The 13,472-nt window shown below is 41.1% G+C and overlaps 1 protein-coding gene across 1 annotated transcript; it reads left to right on the top strand.

Annotated features, from left to right (window-relative positions):
• The first annotated feature begins 623 nt into the window (after window positions 1-623).
• On the top strand, window positions 624-9,827 carry leo1 (LEO1 homolog, Paf1/RNA polymerase II complex component). Its single transcript, XM_041044742.1, has 14 exons — window positions 624-707; window positions 1,734-1,882; window positions 2,465-2,754; window positions 3,830-4,038; window positions 4,356-4,460; window positions 4,574-4,668; window positions 4,891-5,039; window positions 5,323-5,407; window positions 5,551-5,645; window positions 5,743-5,877; window positions 7,036-7,171; window positions 8,814-9,006; window positions 9,125-9,222; window positions 9,524-9,827. The coding sequence occupies exons 1-14, from the start codon at window positions 650-652 to the stop codon at window positions 9,632-9,634; spliced, it is 1,908 nt and encodes a 635-aa protein (XP_040900676.1). The 5' UTR covers window positions 624-649; the 3' UTR covers window positions 9,635-9,827.
• Window positions 9,828-13,472: the final 3,645 nt, after the last annotated feature.

The raw sequence follows: 13,472 nt of genomic DNA, 5'->3' as shown, positions 1-13,472 counted from the left end.
AATTAAATGTTGCTGAAAATGTGAATTAAAAGACTTTATAACTCAACATTTCTGTAATATTCCTATTGGAAGTGTTATACGAGTCCACCTTTGGTCCTTTATTCATAAATTATGTTTTTTTTATAATTTTTTTTAGTCTCACGATATTGCATTACATTCTCACGTGCGAATAAATGATCGACTACAAGCAGATCTGGATTAATCTTCCAGGTCAGTGGTCCCTAATGATCATATTAATCATCTACTTGATTAATCAAGTAGATGATTAATGATACAGCATGACCCTGGGAGGTCCTGGGGCAATTGTTCACTTTGTCAAATTGGTAATCCTGCCTCCATTGCAATCAACAGACAGTCATGACAATTTTGCTAAAACAAATAATTGATAACACAACAGCTGTTATATTCTAATAATCCATGTAGCTATGTACTTATTTTTATCTTTCACTCAAGTCCAAACTGTATCAGTTTGAGAAATATGAACAGACATTGAGTTTACCGTGGTGTATACCGCCTCCCTGTGGCTGATGGGGCTCACTACACCGGCAGGTCGGCCTCAGCCTGACCCCGGAAACAAAACCTCTCCTCAAAGCCCAGGCGATCATCTCTTTCCTGCAGGTCACGTTGCTTCAGCTTCAGTTTGGAAGAAATGGCGGACATGGACGAATTGTTCGGGAGTGATGGGGACAGCGACAACGATCAGCGAGGTAAAGCGGTTTATTAAGCCGGTGAAAATCTGCCTGGTTTATGAAGAGAGTTTGTAGGCGGCGTCCAGTTTTGCTAAGCGGAAAGTAGCTTTGAACGATGGCAACGACGTTATAAATAGGCTTTTTTTTCATTTGCGTCCACAGCAGCATTGTCAGCAACATGCAATTTACTTTTACACAGAGTAAAATCTGAATAAAGGCACCTTGTCTTTATCCGAGAGTACACCGAAATCGTCTATTTCATTCCTCAATGAGCCTTAACGGTACCTGGTGATAAAAGTTAAAGTTTCACTCAGATCCCGTTTAGATCCAAACACCATATTATTAAGGTATATTAAAATGCTGCTGTCCAGAGTGGAACCTACTCACAGTGTTTACGACATGGACAAAATGCTTTTACAGTATATGCAAATTTGAATATTGATATACACTCGGTGGCCACTTTATTTGGTGCATCTGAAAAATCTACTGTGCACAATTACCTAAAACACCCGGAGATGTTAATGACGGCTACCAGACTATAGATGCTGTGGTAAACATGTCTTGCATAGCAAAGACAATCTATTTTTTTTAGGCATGGAAGGTAAAATAAAATCTAAACCTCCACCACCAACTCAGTGGTCATTCAAATCCTGCTGTCCATATGGCCACATCAATTTATGTGATATTCTGAGACAACGTGTATATGAATAAATGGATCTCAGAGAAATGTTATTCATTAGACAAGCAATGTAATTTGTTCTTTTTGCAAAGGCTCACTCTGTGTCAAAGTGAAATCTTCCTTATGTTATCTTCCTTCTTATAGTCCATAGTCTTATGAGAAAATTAGCAATCAGCATAGAGTGGTTTATTCAGCATTTTAAGAATAATGACTGGCAATCAAGAACTTTACAAGGGCAATTAATAAGAAGCTGTAATGTGCTTAAATGTGTCACTTAGCAACTACAACATTCGCCCACTGTGAACTGTTGAACTGTATTATGTGCCAGAAGAAAAACAGTCTGCTCTTTTGTATTTGTGTTTCAGAGTCCGGCTCTGGCTCCGGTTCAGACTCAGAGCAGGAGAGACCTCGATCTGCCAGCAATGCCTCAGGCAGCGGCAGCGACAGTGAGAGGGAACGGGATGATGATGATGAAGAGGACGGCCAGGAGGCAGGAAAGCCCAGCATGAATAAGGTGTGTGTCTGTGTGACTGATGACACTCTGCACAGTGAACAGTGTGTATTTAGGTCAATCATTTAATTTAATAATGCAAATTCTGTCCCAGTTGTTATTTAGTCCATAGTCTAGCAATATGTAAGACAGGAAGTTGCTTTGCAAATTCTGATTCAGCTCCCACAGTGACCTCAAAGGGGCCATAGGGTTGTATAGGCAAGAGGTCAGTTACATTAGTTTCTGCTTATTATCACACCAAGAGGAGAAATGAAAACAGTTTCATCAAGAAGCATTGGCACAGTGTGTGTAAACAGTGATTAGAGGAAATATAAAAAGAGAATGTAGGTGAATTTAAAATGGATTAACCAACAGATACACTGAGCTATAATCACATAAGTAATGGACCAGCACCTATAAATAGATTGCTAATGTACAAGAATACATACATTCTATACGCCTCTCTTAATGCTGCAAGTGTACATGTTGCAGTTGCAGCATTGTTGTGTGTGTGCACACAGGATAGAGGTAGGGGTGGACAGCGTGCAGAAATGATGACGCTCTGTACGTCAGATATAGTTCCTCACCTTTCCCTCTTCCAAACAGGAGCTGTTCGGAGACGACAGTGAGGACGAGCAACACAGTCAACACAGCGGCAGCGACAACCAATCTGAACGTTCAGGGAATCAGTCGGATGCCAGCATGCACTCCGATCAGGGGGAAAACGATCACTCTGACGCAGAGCAGCACAGCGGCTCAGAGCGCGGTCATCGAGACGAGGATGAAGACGACGAGGACGGGGGCCACCGTTCAGATGGAGGAAGCCCAGCCGGCAGCGGGATGTCGGGAGCAGGGAGCCCTCACTCTGAGAGAGGCAGCGTCCGTTCAGACAGAAGGTACAACAACACTGGATGTGCCTCTTTGTTTAGCTGAGGTAACATGAGTTAATGCCAGAGTTGTCATGAGGCTGATTTAGAGATTTACAGAGACCTGTAAATACTAATATGCTATTATACATTCTGTTTGTAGAGAATATTGACATACTGCTGTTGTGATACTTTATATGTTTCCTATTATCAATGAATCCCATAAAAAAAAACAAAACCAACAATGAGCTGATCCTTATAACAAGTATATCCTGTGTATACAAACATAGATATTCCTTATTTCTTTGTGCCCTAGAGCTCCAACATTTTTCAGAAACAATTACAATCAAATAAATACATCTAACCTTTATTTAATTGGTTAGTCTCACACTTCTGCACTGGGTGACATTTTCCTTTTGTGGACATGAGCAAAGGTGCTCACCACACACTGTCCTGCTTCCATAAATTATTCAACAGATCACACAATTTTTATTAGATAGATAGACACTTTATTCATGTCTTAGGGAAAATTCATTGATTCCAGATTCCAGCAGTATTATATAATATATATATATATATATATATATATATATATAGTATTATATAATATATAAATTTGTGTTTTAATTATCTTCAGCAGAAATGAACATGCTGAGAGTAAAGAGAAAGTGATTAACACATTGTTTATTTTGGCTGTGATCACATTTCTCACTTCTGTTGATGTCTGTCAGCAGAAACAGAAAAATATGTAAACGAGGGCAAGGGTCGTGAATGTCAGGTGGGAACGGTTTACTTTAAATTAAGGACTCACTTGTGCTAATTAACAGATCATAATCACTGTCTCGTATAAATCTCCTCCTGTAAATGTACTCTAGGGGGCAGATTTTAGATTTGAGTTTCTATAATAAATTAGTTCTTTAACATCAACAGGGGGAAAGAAATAGTCAATCTGAACAGAGATCAACACAGAGTTTCTTGTGTTTTTTCATCCTGGAAGACAGAAAACAGAGCAACAGCCTAACCTGCAATGTTACTGTGAGACACTTGTTTCAGAGGACCAGATTTTAATTTCTTGATATATGTTTTATGATGTGTTTTAAACCAGTGTGCACAGTGATCCTGGGACTCCACAGTCGGGGCCAGGCACTCCTCACTCTGACGGTGAAGCTTCTGGCAGGGAGAACCAGTCAGACGATGAGAAGTGGGGGGGAGGGGCTAAGAGCGACCAGTCAGAGGATGAGGAGGAGAAACGTCATTACTCTGATGAAGAAAGAGAGAACTCTGATGACGAGGGGCTGAGGAACAGGAAGTCAGGTACTACCCAACGTGTGGTGTCAAAGATAGGGGAAGTGTTGCCAGTGAACTGCATCGTGAGCCAGCCTTCTGTGTTAATCTTGAAACATCAGATTTTGTGGAAGAGGATTAGGACCATATGTGAAAATTTTATCCTGAGGTCTGAGGTTAATCTCAGAACTCGGATATCAGTATGAGATTAATTTTTCTCTTAGACTTTTTGCATGTGTTAGTGATCCTTTTTCCTTTACTGTACCATGTGGGTACCCTTAGAGCATACCGTGCTATCATGTGGAAATTACACTGTTATATGGCATGTTGTGATTTATTTTTTTCAGAATCAGCAAAGGGCAGTGATAGTGAAGATGATTTCATCAGACAGAAAACCAAACCAAAAGCCGCTTCTGATTCTGATTCAGACAGTGATATTGGAGGGAAGAAACGTAAGAAACCTTTTTAAACAAACACATATTTTTACTGCAAACCTAACCTTGTTGATTCTTAGTAGTGTCTGCAGTTCAAATCTGAATAATCCTTCTTCCATATTGTTCCACAGCGAAGAAAACTGCAGCTGACGACCTGTTTGGAGAGGCCGATGACATCTCTTCAGACAGTGACGCAGAGAAGCCTCTGACCCCGGGACAGCCCCTGGTATCTGTCTGTCCTCTCACTCTCTGTCTCTTTTCCTCGCTGATCATTAAGTCTCTTTAATTGTGCAGAGTCCTTTTTTATAAGAGTTCCCAAATCTCCTTTTCCCAGAGCTTCTCATTAAGCCTTTCTGAGCTGATCCCTATTATCATGGGTCATTGAATAATACAGTGTGTGATGATTTTTTTTTTTTTTTTTAAATGTTCCTTCTGTGTGCGTTTCCAGGATACAGAGGATGGGATGGAGGGGGAGCAGGCAGACGAGGAGCCTGCACCTGAAACTCGTATTGAAGTAGAGATCCCAAAAGTCAGCACAGACCTGGGATCTGACCTTTATTTTGTCAAGCTGCCTAACTTCCTGTCTGTGGAGCCCAGGTGAGAACGTTGTGTCAATAAATACAATATAAACCCATATCGTGCTGAATGAGCTATTAAGTCCCTTTAAAACATCTGGAAAAGATAAGAAATTACAACAAAAGAAGATGGAAAGACACATTTTCAGACACTGCAATAAACACTGAGAAGAGAACTGCAAGACCTGGTTTTCTAGTTTTCTTTTTATTGCTCAGTTAAATGTTTCAGGTCTTGATAGCCACAGAAGCCTCTGTGTAAGTTAAAGGTGTATTTATTTTGATTTTCATTGAATCTGCCTTTCTAGACCCTTTGATCCTCAGTACTATGAGGATGAATTTGAGGATGAGGAAATGCTGGATGAAGAAGGACGAACCAGGCTCAAACTGAAGGTACATTGTCCACTATGTGATTATATATAGATTTGTAGTCTTCAGTATGGGCTGAAATAAACTGAACATATTTTAATTTTCTGTAAAGAAGTGACTGTGGTTTTGGTTTTTGAGTGACCAGAGTTTATCCTCTTTTCCAACAGGTGGAGAATACAATTCGGTGGAGAGTCAAAAGAGACGAGGAGGGAAATGAAACACGAGAGAGCAACGCACGCATTGTCAAATGGTCTGATGGCAGGTGCGTATTATATTAAGCTGGGAGATGGGGTGGATATACTGTGAACAGGACGTGCTCTGTACTTTCCATGCTTTTAAATTTCCTGTTCTTGCCACAGCATGTCCCTCCACCTGGGGAACGAAGTGTTTGATGTTTACAAAGCTCCGCTCCAGGGAGACCACAACCACCTGTTCATCCGACAGGGCACTGGACTGCAGGGACAGGCTGTGTTCAAAACCAAACTTACATTCAGGTAATATAGTAGCATAACATTTTTGTGTTGATCACAGACTGCACAGTCTTTACACACAGACACCCGCTTACACCTTAGGCCAAAACTGAGTTGCTAGGGATATTCCTGCTCTGTCTGGCTCTCTGACAGCCGTACATGCACTAAATAAGCCCCTGGCTGCCTCTAATTCCAAACAACAACAATAGCAGCCTTCATTCAGGCTCCATTCAAAAATGCAATCTGTGCTGTAAGTCCCTGGATCACCTTGTGCAAGCTGCCCAGGTTTCTCCAAGTAAGAACTGTGTAAGCCTCTTAGCGCCCCAAAGTCCACCTGGATGTTCTGTCTTCTCAGACCACATGGGACTAGTAGGACACTGGCCCAAGCTGCTTTAATGCACAATAGGTCTCCACCCTCACAGAGAGGACATTACTGTTTGTTCTGATTCAGTATTATCAGGGCAGAGTTTTGATTAGGATTAGAGCTGAAGCTGCTCATGGTAAAAATGCTTTAGGCACAGTATTGTTTCTCATGCAGCTTCACAAATTAATGGAACAAAAACACTCACAGAAGATAGAGATAAGAGTTTAGGCTTAGTTTTTCTGTTATTGCTGGTTCATTAATCAGGTTCAGTTTGCCAAACAGAGAAGAGATTTAAAAAAATAATCTGAAAGTAAAAAAGATACCATTCACTGTAACGTCTTCTTGCTTCCATATGCTTCTAGTGGTCTCAGGCTAGGATCATGAATTAGCTGGAGGGTAAATCATAATTATTTATTTTTTTAATTTTTTGCGAAAATATCTCTAGTGTTACGTAAGAGCCGATGAGCTGAGCCGAAAGCTGAGGCAACGATAAATACTGGTATCTCTCTGGGCAGAAACAGATTAATCTGCTGATTCCACTGAAACCACTGCGGCACCAAAGCGTGAAACAGGCAATTTCATAAAAACTCTGGAGAGGTGAAGGATGTATGGGTTGGGGACAGTGTCGTTAGCAGCACAGCAGTTGTTTTCTGTGAGGCGCGCCGCTAGCTTCAAGACATGGGCAGGAAGTCTAAGGTGCATGATGATTAAAGTTGCCCTGTGGAGTTTTCCTATAAACGAGCACAGTCATGTTAGGGGGAGATGTGCACAGTCGTCTTGAATCTGAGGCCGGCGGTGTGTTTCTTCTGTATTTCCAGGCCCCACTCCACAGACAGCGCCACTCACAGGAAGATGACCCTGTCTCTGGCTGACCGCTGCTCCAAGACGCAGAAGATCAGAATCCTTCCGATGGCCGGGCGGGATCCCGAGTCGCATCGCAACGAAATGATCAAGGTAATGTGCTTTCACAGTCTGTCCATCTGAGCCGACGTGTTTGTCTTTCCTCAGCGTTGTATGAAAAGGCTTTTGTTACCACAGGGACCAAAGAAAGGGTGCATGAGGCCAGTTGTTGACAAGCGTCATGTCTGGTTACATAAAGACATAACCTGACGCGCTTACATAATAAGGTCAGCCAGTGGTCAGTGAAATGGAAAAAGTGTCAGCAAGTCTGGGTTTGGGTGGTGGTGGTTGTGTATCTACTGTCAACAATAATAAGCACTGTTGATAGCGTCGTTTATAGTTTCACTGTGCTCAGCGCTCATCAGAGGCAGTGCGACAGTATCTGGTGAAGATGTGGGGCTATTGTAATTGCTGAACCTAAAAACACAACTTTGAAACCAAGTCTTCTCAATTTTCATATTGTTTCCAACATGAATGTTTTATAATCAAAGTTTTATGTGTCGGTTTGGAATGTGCAAGTTCCACCACACGTGGCTTTCCCGATCATTTGTAGTGCCTCTCGCCAGTTGCATTTATAACGGCATTAAACTACAAACAGAGAGCTGAGCAATTTGTTTGTTTTTTTGTTTGTTTTTCAAGGAACGTCTTAATAAACAATTGAATAGAGCCAACAAAGCAGCTTTTTTCTTCAAAAGAACAGCTTATTCAGACAAGAGATGCCCAGAAAGGGTTTTGGCTAACTAGCACTAGCTGACTGGCAGCCGAACTTGACATGTGGACAATGCTGATTTAAAAAAACCGTTGACACAGCAGCAAAAGATTTTCAATCCACAATCCATGTTTGTGAAGATTTTGACAGGAGGGTATATTGTACTCCAAATTTTCTCCCCTCTATAATCTGATAAATTAGTTCAACAGCTGGTGGTTCAGTGTTATTATACTGAAAATGTGACAGAAGGAGAATTTCAGGTTTTGGAAACTGAAGATTCACCAGCTCTCTCAGACATGCATGACAGTCAAGCTTCTAGTCCACATTTTGATGTATATCTTGTGTATCCTTACTCTGCTGCGAGCTGTCCATTTTATACAAACAGAGCACTTTATTAATCCCAATGGGAAACTGTATTGTTACAGCAGCTGTGTTACATCAATCACAAAACAATAAGCAGGATACAGGCACTCAAGGAGGCAGCTAAGAACCAAGGTACGGAGCTAATAAATATAGACTAAACTCAGAGACAAGAAACTGAACTAAAGTTAGATCTATAATCCGAATTTTAATATATTCTAATTATGCATATTGGACAAAAACAGTGCAAATAGTATATGGTTAATTTTGATTAGGATTTTAATAAAAAATACCTGAATCTAAAATGTAAGCTATAGCTAAAAGCCACATCAAATGTCATCATTATCATACGTACACTATATATACGTTGTTTGAAAAAAGAAAAAACATTTTGCAACCCACAAGTCTTCTGAAAAACATTTGATTATAAAAATAATCAATAATGCCAAACCTAGTGAAACTTAGTGAAATCCACTACTACCCTGTTAACTGAATCTTTTATAGAAGTACTACACAGTGAAATTCTTGTTCATGTAACAAAAAAGATTTAAAATTACCAGCTAGAAGCAAAATGCCAAACTTGAACCCAGAGCTTAAAATAATTTCCTTTGGTGTCTCTCCTGGCAGAAAGAGGAGGAGCGGCTGCGAGCTTCTATCCGCAGAGAGTCCCAGCAGAGGAGGATGAGGGAGAAGCAGCACCAGAGAGGCCTGAGCAGCAGTTACCTGGAACCCGACCGCTACGATGATGAGGAGGAGGGCGAGGAGGCAATCAGCCTGGCAGCCATCAAGAGCAAATACAAGGGAGGAGGAGGCCTGAGGGGTGAAGACGAACAGATATTATATTCACCAGTTTTCTTATTCTGTCTGACAAGTAAAAAGTTTTTTTTTCTGAAGTTAGAGGTCTAATGAACATCCCCCTTTTTCTGCCCCCAATCCAGAGGAGCGAGCGAGGATCTACTCATCAGATAGTGATGAAGGCTCTGATGATGATAAAGCTCAGAGGTTGATGAAGGCCAAGAAGCTAGACAGTGATGAGGTAGGTGCACTATCCTGCTGGACTGACAGGGGGCAGTGTGAGGCAGAACACTGTGGAGGTTAAAAAGCCATTTCACATTACTCTCATGTGAGAGTATACTAGTTCTTCTAATGAACATTCGTTTACTTCTGCACTGACAGTTTCAGCAAAAACAAAAGTTATGGTGCTTTCAAAAAAGAAAAAAGCTTTTCTGACAAGACAAACTGAAAGTACGGACAAGCTGTACAGAATGTCTGCTGCTGTTAGCATGGCTGACACCTCATATCACCGAGTCATCTCTCTCATTCTCTGTTTTGCACAGGAGGGTGAGGGATCGGGCAAGAGAAAGGCAGAGGACGACGAGGAAGTTGCCACAAAGAAGGCTAAGAAATATGTCATCAGTGACGAAGAGGAGGAGGAGGATGACGAATAATTCACTGTTTTTTGTTTTTTTAAATCATTCCACTGTATTATCAGTGCTCAGCCCACATGGCATATAAACAGCCATATTTTGTTTTGTATATTTTTCTTAAGACGCGTGTGTGGGTGAGTGTGTTTGTGTGTGTTTGTTTGTTTATGTTGTGTATAGCAGAGGTGAGAAAATAAAGAAATGGTTGTCTTATGTAACCAAAGCTTCCCAAGGCCCCTTTATCTTTTTCAACATTGTGATTCATATGCATGAATCACACCGGTGTGAGGTTATGAAACATACTGCTTAGTCCAGTTTGCAAACAAAAAGCAGGTTAATTGGATAAGTGTTGTGGGTTGGTTAAAGATTAAATGAGGTAAATACCATAGAAGCAATTTGCTTCTGCTATTTACTCTTTCACTCACTCACATAACAAAACACATCATTGGCGAGTGTTTTACAGTTTAGCTTTGAAGTTCATGCAGTTCATATGGATGACAAAAAAAAAACCTCCAGGAAAGAAGTAGAGATGGTGGTTAGGGGACATATCTCAATTGGTGCTGAAAGAACCAACTAAACCCGCCTGACAGGAGGAGCAAGAGAATAGGGGATTTAGGAATTCAGACAAAGGAGCTGTAGTTCGGTGAGAGGAGATCCTCCTCAACCTGCCTGCCAGCCCACAGGAAATGGAAAATAGGTTGCAACTCATCCGCGTCCCATTACCCGACCTCTGCTAAACATCCACAATTTGAGGATACCGCCACATGATCATTATCCAACACGTTTTACTTCAGTTAATGGTGTTTTAGTAGTTTTCCAGCTTTATTGGGCTTCTATCCTCATTAAGGTGAATTATTCATCTGGATCAGTGAATTTACTTTTATTATTTTAAAATATATTTCTATAGCTAATTTTCTGTCATAACTACCCTCTTAAAAACCAAAAAAGGGTTAAACAGTAATTTTACCCTTTTAATTTTAAAGTGTTGAGATTTAAAAACATAAATATACTTGTCCATGACAGTAAATCCCATTGTGAAATGCAAAAAGTACTCAACCAAGTAAGGGACTGCAGCTACTCCAGCTCTCCACAGCTTTATGTAATGTGAATAGGCACTTTCAACCATGGGTGCATTACTGAACAGGCCTGCCTGCGTCTGTCTGACTTAACTGTTAACATTTCTTTTGGGAATGTCAATCATACAAGTACAAAGAGAACAAAACAACAACAGAGACACAAAATAACTACAGAGAAGCAAAACTAGTGCAAAGAGACACTGTTGCTTTTCAAGGAATTATTTATTTAACACTATTATCAACAGTTTGAGAATTTTATTTTAAGATGTAAACTTTTCGTTGTGGCCAAAATCTGTTTCAAAGCCAACGACCCAGAAGCAAAGAAAACTGTATGATTATGAAATATTTAAAAATAGAAATTGTGACCCTCAAAAAGAGTTTCACACGTCAGTGAGTGAAGTATTGTGACTTGATCCCTTGTGAGCCATGAGTGAGAGGGGAATGTAGAGAACAACAGTCCTGGTTACTGATTCAAGTTCATCAGCCAGAATGACGCACAGTGTCGCACATTCCCTCACAGACACACACACACACACAAACACACTCACAGAAGCATTTAACTTGTTTCCCAGAGATAGATAGCAACCCTTGAATCCGACCTCTCCCCCCTGCCCTGTCCAGACAGAACTGGTTATAGCCACCCAGAATACAAAACCGGTAAAATACGGTTTTTGATTAAGTGAGAGTTTCATAAAATGCCTACACACACACACACACACACACACACACACACACACACACACACACACACACACACACACACACACACACACACACACACACACACTCTGCTTTGAGGTGACTAAAGACTACTGTCACTACAGGGGAAAAGGGTAAAAAAAAACTCTTGAGGTCTGTTCACAAGGTACAGGCTTGTAGGCTTGTGTTCAAAAGAGGTTCAGTCAGGACAGCAGTGTTTTAAAGAGCCTTTGGTGTTTTCTGAGCCTAGTTCCATGAAAAATCATAATGAAGCTGCCTGGTTGGAATGAGATTGTGCAACTAAACCACTCATTGCTGAGGGCAAGTTGTACTTTTAACTCAGAGCAGGCCCGCGTGTGCACATGCTTGTACATGCATGTTTGTGCAGCCCACAGCAGTGAGTAGAAACCGTGCCTCCTCAGTATATCACATGCGAAGCTATATATAATTCTTACTATGAATATTTGATGCTGCTTCATACAAATGTTGTGTGTCTTTGCTGCCTTGAAAGAGAAGGTGCTGCGTTATTTCAGACTGCAGTGGGTTATGTAAACCCAATTTCACACAGGAGAGGGGGCAGGGAGGGGAGGTGAGGGGAGGGGAGGAGAGGAGGGAGGCACTGCTACACACAGTCAGCACTGGCTAAAGGGGGATGAGACAGAGGGGAGGGCTGCAGCATTTCACCCTCTTTTTTTTGTTGCCCCCCCCCCCCCCCCCCCCTTGTCTCGTCTTTCTCTCTGTATCGCTTCAGTTGTTTCTCCGAGCTACCCTAATCTTCCCACTGTCCAGCCTTAACCTGGACTCTGGAACATCACATTTTCTGTAAAGAAAGCACAGACGTTGGCAGAACAGAGCAGAGTAATGCAGAGAGGGCATGTTTGCACACACACTGAGACACGGCTGAGTCACTGGGAGAGACTCTGGTGTCATTTAGGGGTAACTTGGTCACTGTTCTGCCAATTAGCCCCGAGGGGGGACAGTCAGCATTAGCCCAGGTGTTTCTTGAAGTAAACAGAGAGGTGTTTTCATTAGTCTCAGAGTCTCAGCTTCTTTTGTTTGCCCACAGCGATGCCCTGGTTGACCCGAGTATGATACTACATGTGCCCACTTGTTTTGATTGGCTGCTCAAATAATATTTTGGCTATTCTGCATATGTTCCTTAACTCATACTCTGGCTTGTTTTCTTTCTGAATATATTGTACGTCATGCATTTTTTCTATCATATTTTCATATTTTTAATTGTGTCACTCTTGTAGAGCAATGTTTTCTGCTATTTACTATATAATAAAATTTCATTCCCCGCAGACCCTCTTGTCCATCATGTTCAGATCTATTTGATGATCAGATGAACAAATTTGTTGCCATAAAATTAATTTAAAGGGGAAAATCTCAGCTCTTTTGCACCAAACCTTCAATTTATAATGGTTTCTTGTGTTTCTTATGCACAGTTCACAATTATTTTCACAGACATGGTCAAAACATGTTCAGAGAATAAACATTTTTGGAGAAATTGTGTGAACTACATTACAAAATGTTTTTTTTTTTTTTTTCAGTCTGTTGCCACTTCTGTTCACTTAATTTAGTTCTATTAATTAAAAAAAAAAACACCTCAATAACAGTCTAACTCTGTGTGCCCTGACTGTATTTCATAGCTCTGTGCCCTTTACCCCTGTCTCAGTATGTCCCTTCCCCCTGCTGGTGCTTATATAAGAGGCTAATAAATAAAATAGAAACACAATACTCTACTCCCGCCACAGGATTCTCAAACACTCACACATGACACTGGTCACAGCGAGGGTCTTAGCAGGAACATTTTCACTTACGCACAAGCAGGTGTGCATTATTCAGACACACACATACAACTACAACTGCTACAATTCAGTATCGTCTATTTTTTTTTTCTTCTGACCTTAACAATTTGGGTCAGCCTGTTCTGCCAAAGGAACAGGGATTAATCTGTAAACAACGGGTTACCTTCAGCCGTGAGCTGCTCTGCACACAGATTACACTTGAGCTTTTCCAAAAACAGACAAAAAAAAATCAGCAAGGTGACCCTCTGTGGCACAGCTTCTCCAGAGCCAGGGCTG

Source organism: Toxotes jaculatrix, chromosome 1, assembly GCF_017976425.1.
Source record: "Toxotes jaculatrix isolate fToxJac2 chromosome 1, fToxJac2.pri, whole genome shotgun sequence".
Lineage (NCBI taxonomy): Eukaryota > Metazoa > Chordata > Actinopteri > Toxotidae > Toxotes > Toxotes jaculatrix.
This window is presented reverse-complemented; position numbering and strand designations above follow the sequence as displayed.